Raw genomic sequence first — 15,855 nt, 5'->3', positions numbered from 1 at the left:
GTGTTCAGCTGTTCACATCTCCTACTTCTGTTGGTGTTCAGCTGTTCACATCTCCTACTTCTGTTGGTGTTCAGCTGTTCATATCTACTTCAGTTGATGTTCAGCAGTCTACATCTCCTACTTCTGTTGGTGTTCAGCTGCTCACATCTCCTACTTCTGTTGGTGTTCAGCTGTTCACATCTCCTACTTCTGTTGGTGTTCAACAATTCACATCTACTTCAGTTGATGTTCAGCAGTCTACATCTCCTACTTCTATTGGTGTTCAGCTGTTCACATCTCCTACTTCTATTGGTGTTCAGCTGTTCACATCTCCTACTTCAGTTGATGTTCAACAATTCACATCTCCTACTTCTATTGGTGTTCAACAATTCACATCCCCTACTTCTATTGGTGTTCAACAATTCACATCTACTTCTATTGGTGTTCAGCTGTTCACACCTCTTACTTATGTTGTTCAGCTGTTCACATCTTCTGTTGGTGTTGTCTTACTCATATCTGCTGCTGCTGCTGCTGCTGCTGCTGCTGCTGTTGCCTACTTTTGTGTGTTCTGCTGCTCACATTGTGACTTTTCTTCTACTCATGATGGCACAATATAATGGGCCACAGTGGCATTTAACTCAACAATGGAACAATGATAAGCCAAAGAGCAATACATAGAACAACATGGGACTGAATACCTTCAAAACATCTGGTAGAGCCCTTTGTAAACTTGCTCCCTGCACAGCATTGAACATCTGGTTGAGCATTTCTTTGCGATCTCGAATGTAGTCCCCAATGTCCTTCACCTCTTTGTTAAGGTCAAGATCAGGGTCATTCAACAGTGCATCCTCTTCCTCTGTGACTTTCTTTTTCTTTGCCTACAACATATTTTGATGAAAATCATTAAATGTTTAAAATAAATTGAATTACACCTACAACTACAACTTACAACTGTATCTTGTATCCAAACAGAATCAAGACTGGTGCAGAAACAATGTGGTTAAAAGCATGAGGTGCAATCTATATTCAGCTTGTATGATGACACATTTTAAACCAAATCACACTTGCAGCAACTGATCTTATAAACACATTTCTGTTCAATGCATTAAGTTCTAATACACTGGGTTTATCTGAAATGGGTGTTGATTAACTGGACAAGAATGAATATATGACAGAGTGAGTGAGTTAATAATTATGTGACATTAGCAATTTTCAAGCAACATAGGGATCTGAATTTATGAGAATTGAGAAATGTTATGGCAAGAACTTGCAAGGAAAGTTATATCTATATAAACAGTCACAGTAGAATCACATGGTTAATGCCATGAGAGAATGCTTTGAGATAGTTCTATTTGTTATAATGAGAGTTGATGAGAATTTCAAAAGTATTGGCTACTTACAAAAGCATCTCCTATTTGTCTTTGTTAAATAAACACAAACACTACAAAGCATTCAGTTTAAGTTATGCAGACTTCAAGAACTTCTCAGACAGAGAACTGCATAGCAAACAGTTTTCCATGTCCTTTTGTCACTTAAGGGAAATGAACAAAGGTGTTAATTTCTCTCGTCCTTCCTTATTCTTTGTATGAAGAATGAATGATTTATTCACAATACTATCATTCTTTCATGTTGCATGAATACGTAACTGAGAAAACACAAACTATAAATAGGAAATCACAAAGTGTGTCACATCATAGGATGGCTTCTCGCCATATCGAGACCCTCTAGACCCAAACTGTCCCTAATGTCAAGAATTTAAGTAAAGTTAACAGAATAATTTGATTATACCTTACACATCAGTTTGTGAAGTGAGCTTCCACTTGGGCATTTTCAAAGTGCTATAACATCTAATAGAGATTAACCAAGTGTTGTGCAAAAACAACCATGTCTGACACCCCTTTGAGAATGTGCCTCCCCTAACACTAAGAACCCACTTCAAACGACACAGCCATCCCTAAATCTATTTATGGATTCTTCTAATGCAATTTCTAGAAGAGTTCACTTCCCATCCTGGGGGTGATGGATGAACTGTCACAAGTTTAAGATGATACAGTTTGCCAGATGTTTGACAAAATCAGGAATCTTTTCTCTAGAAGCATGGAGAAATATGTTGGTTTTGCCTGTCATTTTTATTCCATTACATTCTGCACATTTGCTTGGCACATCTGTTTTGAAGATGAAAATGAACACAAGCATGTTGAATGGCAAAGAAACAACAGCAAGTGCACTACTTTCTGGGATGTGCTTGACATTTGCTGGAATTTCACGTCCCCCCTTTTACCAAGAGAAGAGACCTACTTTCACTGGGACATGTATCTGCTTTGCAACTATCTGTTTTTGCTTTCTTAACTGTAGACTGAAGGGGAAGGTAACCAAATTATCTATCTCATTTCAGTTGTTTCTCATTACCTGAAGTTTGTGCACAACATCGCCAGAAATATTTATCCACAGTAACACAGCAATGGAAATGAAAAATAGATGACACATATTTTACTTGAAAACAAATTCCAAGACAATCACAAAGGTCAAGTAAAAATCAGTCAAAACATTTGCAACGACAGAAGCATAGTGTCTTAGAAGCATGGTGCAGCCAAAAAAGTAGAAACCTTTGTACACTGAGGCTACATAGATTACTTTATACATGTAGGATACTTCATATCTAATTTCACAAAACAGAAATTAACACCATTGAAAATTGAAATCAACATCATAAAGGCATAAAATATTTTAAAAAGTCAAAATGTAATATGCCATACAAACAAAAGTTTCACAAAAGACATTAATTAATGAACATTAATAAAACAATGATGTGTTTGGTGTGGGTACCAGCAATATGGCAGAATCTGCTCACCTTTTCGTGACCACACTTTGTGTAGCATCACAATTTAAATGTGGTTCATAAACACATGCTTATGATATTGTTGGATTCGGAAAATCGTTGCACATAACAAAACATGTTTCTCTTCAATCAAATGAGATAAGAATTATATAAACAAAACTATTGAGGATACCACTGCTAGGGCCAAAAGCTTAACATGTCAGCCTCATTAGATCAGCGGTGACAAATGAGGTGAGAAAAAATATAGTGTGTGAGTGAGTGAGTGAGCGAGCGAGTGTAGTTTTACGCTGCACTCAGCAATATTCCAACTATATGGCAGCAGTATGTAAATAATCGAGTCTGGACCAGATAATCCAGTGATCAACAGCATGAGCATCGATCTGCACAATTGGGAATCGATGACATGTGTCAACCAAGGCAGCGAGCCTGACCACCCGAACCCGTTAGTCGCCTCTTACGACAAGCATGGGTTACTGAAGGCTCATTCTAACCTGGACCTTCACGGGTAAATATATATTGAAGTACATGATGGTCAAGATCATAGTGGAGCAAAATAATCAAAATATGAACACAAAACAAACATCATTATCAGATATAAGTGTATGTTACATTTAGCAATGCCAATAAACAGTGGCTGTGTAAAGGGGATAATCACACTGGAAATGTGGAGTACAACTTGGAGACAGCTTAGAGGTCTGGAGGTTTCAGACAAGATACACACCATTACATAATGGTGCCTTCATCAACATGAACATCAGGTTGCAGCAGCAAACATTATAAGAACCCTGAACCTTACACTTGATACATACTTGGGATATTTGATCAGAAATAGTATTGCTAATGTCAAAATCCCCATGAACATAAAAGAAACACGTTCACACACCATGAAAGGACAATATCCCATCATTCCAGAACAAGCATGGTTACCTAACACCGACACTGTAATCTGTATCGCAGCTGAATCTACAACACATCTGGGGCTTCAAGACAATGCATAGTCTTGCACATACATAGACTTGATCTTTGCAAGATAACAAACTAAATCAGAGTCTAAGTCGTAATTACTCATTATTTATGATTGACTGCAGGGAATTATAATATAATTACTTAATTGCTGTAATTGGAGTTGTTATCACATCTTGATATGATTTGACATACTTTTGCCATGACATGAAACAGATGTGTGGCAACGACACCGGAGGACATCTACATACAATGTGCATCTAAGAAAATTCACAACACCACATCAACTTTGGTACTGTGCCATCTCTTAACAATAAGCAATAAATATAACTATGCACAAAAATGACTTGGGTGGATAACATAAATGTTTTTGCAGTGTGGTAGCAGCAACATAGTTTTCTTCAGTGACGTTCCCTTGCAATGGCAAATGTCACATATACTCAGCCATGCTTAAAGACAAACACTGATGCTACTTGGGATATGAAGGCTATTAAAGAAGTAATTTTCCTCATGTGTCACAATGAGATTAACAAAATATTTGGTCCATGTACAGTGAAACATTAGTCTCAATTTGGTTGCCCCAGAGTATCACATATGAAAGCACATTACCTGGTATATGATATTTCAATGTGGTATTAGTCTGGTAAACCCATTACTACTAGCATCGGATAAGAAATGAACAGTCTGGATTAACTATGCCTCACTGTATATTCTGATTCTGTGCATTCTCACAGAAGGTACACATACAATTGTAACATACATCAAATGTATTATTCTTGAAGTATTATTCAATATTTGCAATGCAAACTTTCCAAAGCTGACAATTATGTCCACAGTAGACTGAGGTTACTACAGTTATTGCTACTGAGTGTAATATGTAACCGCCATCACAAACCATTTCCCAAGCAAACCAATTTCAATGAACACCAGTGGTCTGAAACGTTCTGAAACGTTCAGAAACCACAAAAGCACTTTCAGGGTAATTTTCACTCATGATAGTTATTCCTTCATCAACCACACAAGAAATATGCCTCGCCCTTTACTCATACACAAATCCATCACTGCTGAAAAAAAATAATTCCTCAAGAATGAATGGCTGAATAATATCAATGTCACCTGATGTCAGTAAACTGTGTCCAAATTATCACTGAGCTTTTTTTCCCAGACAAGATATGTTCTTAAAATGTCCATTAAAGTCAAATGGACTGAAGCTTCACTTATAACCTTTGGACTTGTTCAAAATTATACAGGATTGATTTTGTAAAAGAAGAAAGCCAACAAAATACAGCTAATGGATTGACAAATGGATGGATGATGGATGGATAAAAAAAACATTTTCCATATATAGACAACAAGTCATGTGCAGTATCTTAATATCTAATTACATAAAAATGCACTTTAAAATTAAGCGAACTTCATGATACTAAGAACTAAAGCTGAAATTCTCAGACAATGAGTCATGTTAAGCCAAGGTCAAAAATTAAATTAAACCAACAAAGGCAAAATGAAGTGTCTGCCATACCTGACAAAATAGCAAGCAAAATGACAGCTTGAAATATCAACAGTATCCTTTTACAAAATACATTGCATTGTTTTCCAAATTCATCATTTTCAATGCAATTGTAAAACGAAGTTTCATGTAAATGGTAAATATAATACCGCTAATGGTTAAGTCTGGCTTTGATTGAAACAAATGGATTACTCTGACACGCAGATTCGGTTGCTACATCTATCAACGTGAAGGATGTTTGGTGCTGGGACTGCGATGGGTCATAATACATTACATTGGCGATAAGTAATTTCAAACATCAATACAGTCCACTTCAAATGATTGATTCATAATTCACACCATCGGTTCAATTGCATCAGGGTGAAGGACGTACGGCACTCACCTGCTCAACACCCTGGCAAATGATTATAAGCTGGTGGTTTTGGCTCTCTGAATGTCAATAATTGCCATTTTTGTATACTGCTTGTTTTAAGAACAACTATCATTGTGCTATTATTTGTTATCAAATGATTTCATTATTTTCTCCAAAGGAAATAGTTCATAGAAATTGTATTATTTGAGAAATAATGTTCTTAATGTCCACCGAATCAGTTCAAATTTCAGTTAATGTTATCTTAGAAACCTACGTGCCTAAGTTTCAAAGGAAATATATCAATTAAATCATTAATTATTAACAGTTTTCATCATCAAAGGATGGCTAGTATAATTACCCATAATTACACAAGATTCCTTCTTCATTTTTTTCAGAACTTTTATTTGAACAAATCTGACATCGCCCTAACTGTGAAAACATTTTTATTCTCCACAAGTTTGATAACAATTATCCTCTTTGGAAATATTCCCACGATCAGAGCTTCCTCTGGCTTTTTGTTCTGTTCAGTCAAAAGCGTGAACATCAGTTCAAAGAAATGTATGACTTCAATCTTAACACTAGCTGCGAGCATGTTCTCCCTTTAATACCTTACGATCAAAACCATTTTATTCATGGATGGATCAAGAACCATCGTGCTCCAGTTCTCAAAAGATTTAACGTTATAGTTTGTAATGACAGTTTCCGCCACTAAAACATGAATTTGATCAAGAGAATGAAAGAGGTTTTATTTGACAATGCAAAGACAGACTTCTAATTATAAACGAAATGATCAAGTTGAAACACAACAAAATGCATTTGAAAAAAGTTTGTGAGAATCAACTTCAATAAAACTGAAATAAACCTTGTTGGCTAATTAAGTAAAGAAATTCACTGGTGCTGGTATTGTTGGATCTATTATTAATGGTTATGAAAGAAAAAGACATAAAATTTCTGGCATTTGGGGCCTAAATACTGAGCACTGCACCCACCAAGATAATGGTTTCGAAATTAAATTACACAGGCAGCAAAAGTTAAATTCATGAAAAAGAAACCTCCTCATTCGTGGGAACAGATCCACACTGGGGAAAAAAACTTATTCTCAGCATTAAAGAAGTGAGGCTGGAATTCAACTACCATTGTCAAAATCTGTTATATGTTCAAAATGTGATATCTGGAATATCTCCTTAATAAAGGAATTTCTTAAACATTTTAACATACATTTAGAGAAGGTTCAACAATAATCTGTGCTGTTAACAGCTGTTAACCACTCAAATGAAGAGCAAATTTCATATGGTTAATTTAGTTTCCATTGGTAACATAATGATCTAGATCAACACTAAAAAAATTGTGAAAAAGTCAGTATTTTGCCACTAGCCACATAAACGTATGCTTAGTCACTTACTGTACTAAAACACTGGATGTCTTGAAAATGTTGGGGGGTTTCACTGAGAATCAGCAAATAACGAACATATTTTCAGTTACATTTATACTACAGGCACAGCTTGGCCCTTTCACACAAAAGCTTCAATGACCCATCTCTTACAATGAGATGTGGTAAATAAACAAACACCTGTTGAAACAGCCCTACCTATTCTAAAACGTAATACCACATAGAGTGACAATATATAAACATATATACCAGATGTGTTACAATTCCAGTGAGACATTACATTCATCCAAACTGTTGAACTCTACATACATATACTGATCACACACTGCTATATACTTCACTTGAAACCTTAACATACAGTACAACCTACATTTATGTAGCATTTACGATAACAACTAAGGTGATTGAGGTGTCCTATGTGTAGGCTATGCTAGACAGGGTCCCCAATAATCTAGGCTTTTGTACAAGGTGACATAATGGATTGGGTGGTCAGAGTAGGTGACTTGGTCACTTGTGTATGTTCCTACCTTGATGGTACAGTGTGTTGCTCATGATAGGAATCAGTGTTTTGTCTGGACGATAGTTTTACAGGCTGCTGCAGTGTTAAACAAAAACAATTCTTATCTTATCAGGAACATATTGTCAGATGGAAACTTATCAATCTAACCTTCAACAGCAGCAGTCCAAATTAAGTTTCTGAGATACAAAGACATCAAAGTAGCAACAGTTCTGTCTGGCCAGTAACCTGACCTACGATAGTCATTATGTAAAGAGTTTAGTCTGCTGAAATATAAGCAACAAAACCTTTTCCATAATAATAATGACAAGCTCTTGGTTCTAGGCTGATGTTGCTACATATTATTATAATGAGGTCTGTACCCAACTGTAATCCTTGCTGATTCAATTCGATGGCAAACTTTGGATCTGATGAAATGACATTATGATACAACTGGCAATGTCTGATGAGTTGAATATTTGTTTTGGAATGCTGAATATATTACTATAGACAACATTATCATAGCAAGCACTTCAGAACGTGCAATTGCTTAAACAAATTCAAAACACAGATTTCATGTAAATAGTGTGTTTACAATTAACCATGAAGGTACCTGGATTAGACATTGTACCTCACACCTACAGATATACAGTGTATGTCTGTCACATGATAGTTGATAAGTAGCTGATTCAAGGGTGAAGCTTCAACATGGATGTAACTTCCATTGTACGTAAAAGGGGAACTAATCTCTGACACATTGGTAGTCCAAGCAATGGGATTCACATGAGGAAAACTGAATGTGTCTGCTAGTTCAACACTTCTTATGCATAATAATTTCATCAATGAATTACTGAAATTGTCCAGAGACAATGACTCAATTTACCAAGGTATTAATTACATCAGCACAAAAGGGGTGCCAAACCTCTGAAAGCAGTGTTCCTAGAAGGTCAGAGGCCAAGGGTTCTTTTTTCAAATTTGAAACTACACTTCAAAATGTATCTCAGTTTCTTTAGCATTCCACATGCTTACTGCATAAACTTCATGAAACATATAATGCTGGTAAACAATCTATGCCACTGGGGCACCTTGATAGCATCAACCAAGTCTCTAAGTATGATGACCCAATACATTAAGGTGTTTCTTTCCACCAGCATAGATTGCTAGAGACCTGTTCTAACCTGAAATGGGACACCACAATTCACTTGCATATGCAGCCAAGCTGTCAAAGGTGTCACAAATCGCTTTGAAGAGTTGAGTCCCTTGGGCATGCCAGGAACCTATGATTGTGTGTTTGAATCGTGGTCTCCAATTGTGTGTCTACATGTGTCAGCACCATACCCTGTTCATGGGTTTCCCCAAAGTGACATCTAAGCCCGGCATCACTTCAGGGTTTCCTCACATATTAAGCTGACACACCATTATGTAACTTGAATACTTAAAAGCAGCCATAACCCCACACCCACACCAACTCTAACCTTCAATCCCAGTGGGCGCTCAGAGTCAATATAACATAAGAAACATCAGTATTGTTCCAACATATAGCACCAATAAATAGTTACGGAATAACTGAAATGGTCCTGTTCTAGATACTGTAAACATAATTTAGAAATACCATGGCAGAAATTGCCCATACAAAGTTTCCAGGTTTGGAGGATATTACAACATGAAATACTCTCACGAAGTGTCAGACTGAGAAAGACTGAGCTCATAATCAGCTCAGTTGAACATTCTGTTCATACACACTTCAGGCGAATTAAACCTGTAGTGAGAAAGGTATATGAAATGTATAACACAGTTAAGATATCCATGGTCTTTGGGGTTTTTTCAATGAGAATTTTACTATGAGAGACTATTTTCCAGGATTTGCACCATCTGAGACAGAACAGCTTCACGGTGCAATGGTCATAATAGCGTAGAATGAACTGCAGGGGTGAAGTAAATGTCCACGCAAGTCGAGGCCTATGTCAATTAAAAGTGTAAAAAGTTTGAATCGGGTCATTCAAACAGCACATAACTGATCTGCTAACTTGGTTTTACTATCAAGTTGATTCAAACAGTGTATGATTACCCTAATTACCTTGAGACAATGCCTCAAATTCACACAAGGCACTAATTGCAATGTCTAGACCTACACAGGAGATTGGCACCAGGCCATGGAACCTAGTGCTTCTTTATAGGCAATCTGCAAGATAAAAGGTTCAGTTATGCCTTATAAGGTACATATACACAGCAAGGGGAAGTGGTAAAAGAGATGTGTGTGTGAGGGAATGGAGTTATGTCACTCTTAGCAATTTGATACAGCAATATCACAATCACCTGTTTAGGAGTCTGGACCACGCAAAGTAGTTGTCAACAGAATGAGTTCTATTCTCAAAGTTCTATCACAGCAAAAAACAGGATTGAAAAGGTTGTAAACTTTGGAATTTGCCTCTTTGAAATATTGGATTATTTTGATCATTCATGAAATTTAAACTGAAGCACTAAATTTTCCCTTGGTTTTCTTCGAACAAACCCAAGTTTGACAGTGACTCAAATGAAATCAGTACAGGCAGAGGAATAATGCCATTTAGTTAATCTTTAGAGAGGGAAAGTATAAATGGATAAGTAATAACGTATAGCTTAAAGCATCATTTTCTTTACAGCTTGCAAACACAAATGAATTAATATAGAAGCAATATATGGATTTATAACACTTTTTGTTTCTCTAAAGAGAAAAACATATCTATAAGTACCATACTTCAGCCAACAGTCAGAGAAAGACTTCCGACAAATATTTATTTTTATGAAGAAACTTACACTTGTAACAGTTTATAACAACATGAAGTGTTTGAGCAACAACAACCTATAAATGGTCAAGACTGAAGAATAGTAGCCACACAAAGCAATATTCCAGCTATATGGTAGTTGTCAGTAAATAGTCAAGTCTGGATCAATGAAACCCAGATATTATGAGCAATGTCTCATGATCACTGGGTACAATGACATGTAACAACTAAGTCACAATAGTTATCATTGCTTATAATTATAACAACACTACTCTATAACATCATTTCCAGAATATGCATGAGGAAAATCCGGATTTGGTCATTTGATTCCGGATCTGTCGTAATATCTTCTTCTGGAATCATTCTAAGAATCTCTGAAAATCCTTGCACAAAATCACAAATAAGTATTCTCTCCTAGTCAGATACTGTCAGCATATGATGGTGGTCACCTCTTGTCACACACAAGTGTTATAACTGCCACATACCTAATACTTAGAACACAGCACAAGATCACAAGCCCACTGGTATTACATCAACAATACTTTACCTTTACCCAGCCTAGTTCAGCTTTGAGTTTAGTCCAAACCATGAATACTTGAAAATATCTGAAGTAAAGGACATTTTTGAAAAATGGCAAATATACAACATGAATCACCTTCACCATGATCTTGATATCATGGGGAGGTCACTCACATCATATAAAATATTGTCACTTTGGTCTATAGTAAATGCATTTAGAATTATCATTTAAACAAATACGTCTTTCTAACTAGAGAATGACCTTGACACTAGACAGGACTGAGTGATGTCTTAAAACAATTTCCCAAGGCTATAAAGGAAATTGATTTGATAGCATTCCTGCAATGTCTAACTACTGTAAGGTTTGGAAAACAAATCATGGCAGTGACAAAAGTAGACAGTTTCTAACTTAAGAGTGAAACTTCCTCTTCTGAATTTAAAAGTTCAAATATATTAAACCAAAACCAGAAACAAACAGAAAAGAAAAAAAGACAAATTTCATTGGCATCAAATTCATGGTAAAAGAAACACAAAAACTATATGCCTGTTTCTATTCCATATTTGAAGGTGGCAGACTCCCATTGTCTTTCAGAATTGCCTGAACATTAACATGTTCAAGAACAAAGCCCCAACTGCACATCAGATGTAGCACAGCAAAAAAGAAGTATCATCCAATGTTGGATGTTTCCTGCTCTAAAAACACGAACATTATTCCATTAAGTAACACATCACATTATCATACTTTGTCCCCCTAAATTAATTAGTTAAAAAAGGAGATAACAACTCCTTCAGTTGTCTGAGAAACATTGGCCAAAGAGGCAGATATAATGAATGATCCGCAAGAGGGAGAGGAGATCTGGAAACCATGAGCCTGTCGGCCACAAGATACGGTGTCATCTGATGATTCCTGATCTGGACTAGAACTGGTGGGATTAACGCTACCAGTGGAAATGCGTATGTGATCCCAAGAAGTCATCATAACATCCACTGCGTGTGCTAAAGGATCTGGAACTGGGCTCATATAACTTGGTAACTGGTTGAATGATGATGCAAATAAATCTATATGAGGTTGCTCCCATTTGAAGGCATCTGTATGAAGCATCATTACATCATTAGGATCTTGTCCTCATGAGGATCTTGATATTCCCTAAGATGTGTCTGGCCATAATGTTGCAACTGAGACTGTCCATTAGGTCGAAAGTTCCATCACAAGCTCCACAGGACTTGAGGGTGGGTTCCCTTGAGCCTGTTGAACTACGACTGAGGAATTGTCTGTGGCAACAAGTATAGCGAGTTCCTTAGGTGTAGTACCCAGTGCTGAAAAGCTAAAAGAACTGCCCTCATCACCAGAATGTTTATGTGGATTAAAGAATCTAACATCTAGCAGCCTGAGATGATCAGCCCATACTGTGACTGATGCATCTGTGAAAGAAAACTCCTGCATAGATGTAAGAGCTCCTAGAAGCGACATCCATTGACACTGAGAGAGAAAAATTGTTGAAACTCTGTCACTAGGATCTGACCTCTCGATAACAATCCTGTGGAGGATAAACTATGCCTTGACAGGTGTCAAATATTGATACGACACATTCTGCACTTTCTTGGGTTGAAGCTCTGACTTTATCGGGTGACCCAGGAACCCCAAAGAAAGCTTACAGATAATGAGTCTTCTAAACAGGCATCCACGTTGGCATTTGGAGACAGGAAATTAACTAGTTACTCATGAAATATAGTGAGTGAGTGAGTTCAGTTTTACACCGCACTCAGCAATATTCCAGCTATATGGTGGCGGTCTGTAAATAATCGAGTCTGGACCAGACAATCCAGTGATCAACAGCATGAGCATTGATCTGCGCAACTGGGAACCGATGTCATGTGTCAACCAAGCCAGCAAACTTGACCACTCGATCCCGTTAGTTGCCTTTTACGACAAGCATGGGTTACTGAAGGTTCATTCTAACCTGGACCTTCAAGGGTCTCATGAAATATATTACCTTGAAGATGTATATACACTTGGACTGAAGCTGTGATGATCTTGAATCACCGTGACTTGAACCCTGAACTTGAAGAGTCTTCCTTTGCCTTTTTCCTTCCTTTGCTTCCTGCAGGCCTATGGAGATCATAGTGTCCCCTATAGAGATCGTTTGTCTGAAGTTCCGTAGTCTGTAGACTCCATCTGAAACTTGGGAGGTTGTCTTAGGTATTCCCAGTTGAGGATTTTCAGATGGAAAATCATTTTGAGGTCTGTTGAATTCTTGTTGTGGACCAGGACTACAGGAGAGAAAAACAATGGCCTGGGCTCCAAAACGGCCCTCTTGTCCCAATTCTTGACGGACTTACACTGGAAGAAAGACTGAGGAAACTTTTGCTTAGCTCTAACATTGAAGAAAGGAGCCTCTGGCTGCTAAATTTCCGTGGCAACCTTGATCAGGTAAAGGTTGCATTGATTCCAGAAATAGGACATAGCGAATTGTGACCTGTGCGGTCCAAGCTGACCATGCGTCCCATGGAGGTTCTCTCTTGCTCATATGCTGACTGCGTTCTGTTCTGAAAACTGTCCCTGTGGTCAGTGTGACCAAAGATGCCTGCGTGGCACATACTAGAACATCTCTCATTTTGTACTGTTATCTCTGACCCTGTCTTCTCTGCTTGTCCTTCAACACGGTTAGCAGACCTCATGTGGACCGTGCGGTCTGTGATGTCTACATAATGAACACTAACCAAACTATCAATGTATGTGCAGTCCATAAGATCAAAGTCATGGTCCATGCCTTGCGTCTCTGGATATACCTCATCTGAGGTGACAATAGCAGCTGGTGTAGTCCGTGAAGTCTGAGTTGCAATGAGGATGCCAATGTTAGAGCCCTGTGGAACTTCCTGTCTTCCTCCGATCTTAGGACTTCCAAGGCCTCTCCACATTTCCCATTGAAGAGCTGATCAACACTGTCCCTGCAGTCCATGTGGCCTGTACTAGAACATCTCTCTTGGTCCGTGTGGTCCGTGACTCAAATCTGGCTCTCTCATGAGAAAGAAGATCATGAATGTTGTTCATTTCTTGAGACAGTGCTGAAATTCAATCTGCTAGACCTTTTACCAAAACTCCAACAAGTATCTGAGCTGCCAACAAGGCTTCCTCCTAGACAAACTGGGTTTCACGGCCAGAGGGCCCCTAGTCCAGCTGACTGTCTATGATCATCTTGGCATCTGCAGGCACCTTGCCTGGAGTCCTGAAGTCATCACACAAGCCTCATAAACCTCACAACAGAGGGGATCAACACACTCCCAGCAATTTCCATGCAGATCCCGAGGGGACATTAATTTCCCACTGGATGAGGAACTTTTTGTACCCGAGGGGGAGCACAAAATGTATTTTGAGCCCTTATATTTATCCATGATAACCAAATAAAACGTCAAACCTTGGAAAAAAATATTTCGAAAACTTATTTCCAAAAACAAGTAAACACATTCATGCATGTGTGTCACAGGAAAAATAATGTGGTTTCCCCACGCTTTCTAATAGGGGAGATAACTCCTGTGCATAGCACAAGGGGGGCCACTAGGAACAAAGCCAACACAACTCAATGGACCTTGAGCTAAAACTGTGGATTCAGGAACAAGTTTTAGAAAAAAGGCAATCAAATGTTAAAAGGGATGTATTCATAAGAATTATATTTATAACTTTTCAATATATATTTACATGCAAAATAGTATTTCACAATTTACTCAGGAAATACAAATCATCTTTGGAGTTATTATATACAGGCTTTGTATAACACTCAAGTCATCAGGGTTTTCCTGAGCAGATTGATCAATAACAGTTGAAACAAATGTGTTGGCTGTTTAGTATACCAGATACTGCTCTGTTCAAGAAGACTTAAATTCTGAACAAATATATGAGGACAGGTTGCTTGCATGTAGAAACAAAATTATGTCCAGTTTCAACATTCTAAGATACCACAGAAAAGCACTCCTTTCATCATTGGTAGCCATGAATCCAACTTGTCCTTAAACTAACCAACAGCATATTTGGGTCAAATAGAGTAATTGGGATCAGGTGTTTAACACAAAAGAAACAATGAGACTGAGTATCCTACCATTATTGGCATTAGTCAGTGATCAAGGTAGCTGGTAAGACTGCCTGTCCCAAATACAATATCACAAACAACATACAAGAAGAAAATTATTGATAATACTGTATTACATTTCACTCACTAATAAACAGGCTCAAGGGAGACAATCTGCTTGTTTGACAGTGCACTGAAAATGATGGAGAAAACCCCTCACTGCCCCTTGAGTAGACTAAAACCAAGGTGTTGAGATTGTCAACAAACTGTAACCACTTGACCACCCTATCTCCCCTATAAAATATTGCATCAATACATATGTACAAGTACTGACCTATTTTGTACCACTCTGAAGTAGTATTGGAGAGACCATTTATTCAGGATGAGCTCATCAATTAGATGATTTGCTTGAGTGGCTGATTATATTTTCCAGACATTTGCAAAACATGTCAAGTGTATATCTATAATATTTACTGCAGATAATTGTATGTAATTGTTAGTAACTGCTGATGGTCATTATTCTCAGGATAGCTTTCTTTATTTACCCTATTAATGTTCTCTAAACCATACATCTTTGAGTGGTTCTCAACTGGTAATATTATTGTATGACTGCAGCCTCCTAGTGTTCGTCGAAACATTTGTTTGTTTTTCAACTAAAACTTTAGGGTTCAAACTAGTTAACAGACTGATGGAATAATGGGGCTTCAAATTCTACCAGCCCCCCATGTCCACCCCTTAGTAACAAGGTACACTTCTGTTTAGAACACTTAAGACTGTATGAACATCAAGAGTTTATCATATAACTATAATACAAAGCTTACTTTTCAATGAATCTTAAACTCACAGGACTGCACAATTCCAAATCATAAATGTCACATGAAAAGCTAACAACAATACCAAGACAGAAAACCCCGTGAAGGTCCGGGTTAGAGTTGATCTTCAGGAACTCATGCTTGTCATAAGAGGTGACTAACAGGA

The 15,855-nt window shown here is 37.6% G+C and overlaps 1 protein-coding gene across 5 annotated transcripts in view; it reads right to left on the bottom strand.

Moving 5' to 3' along the window:
- The window catches only part of LOC124292558 (caspase activity and apoptosis inhibitor 1-like), a 224,676-nt gene that overhangs the window by 124,571 nt on the left and 84,250 nt on the right, over window positions 1–15,855 (bottom strand). For all 5 annotated transcript variants that reach the window (XM_046729695.1, XM_046729698.1, XM_046729694.1 and 2 more), the window contains one exon: window positions 678–857. In XM_046729695.1, the coding sequence (XP_046585651.1) occupies window positions 678–857 (180 nt within the window). The remainder of the gene's footprint in view (window positions 1–677; window positions 858–15,855) is intronic.

Source organism: Haliotis rubra, unplaced genomic scaffold, assembly GCF_003918875.1.
Source record: "Haliotis rubra isolate DU_JTF1 unplaced genomic scaffold, ASM391887v1 Scf52, whole genome shotgun sequence".
Taxonomy (NCBI): domain Eukaryota; kingdom Metazoa; phylum Mollusca; class Gastropoda; order Lepetellida; family Haliotidae; genus Haliotis; species Haliotis rubra.
Note: the sequence above shows the minus strand (reverse complement) of the source record. Positions and strands in the feature narration are given on the sequence as shown.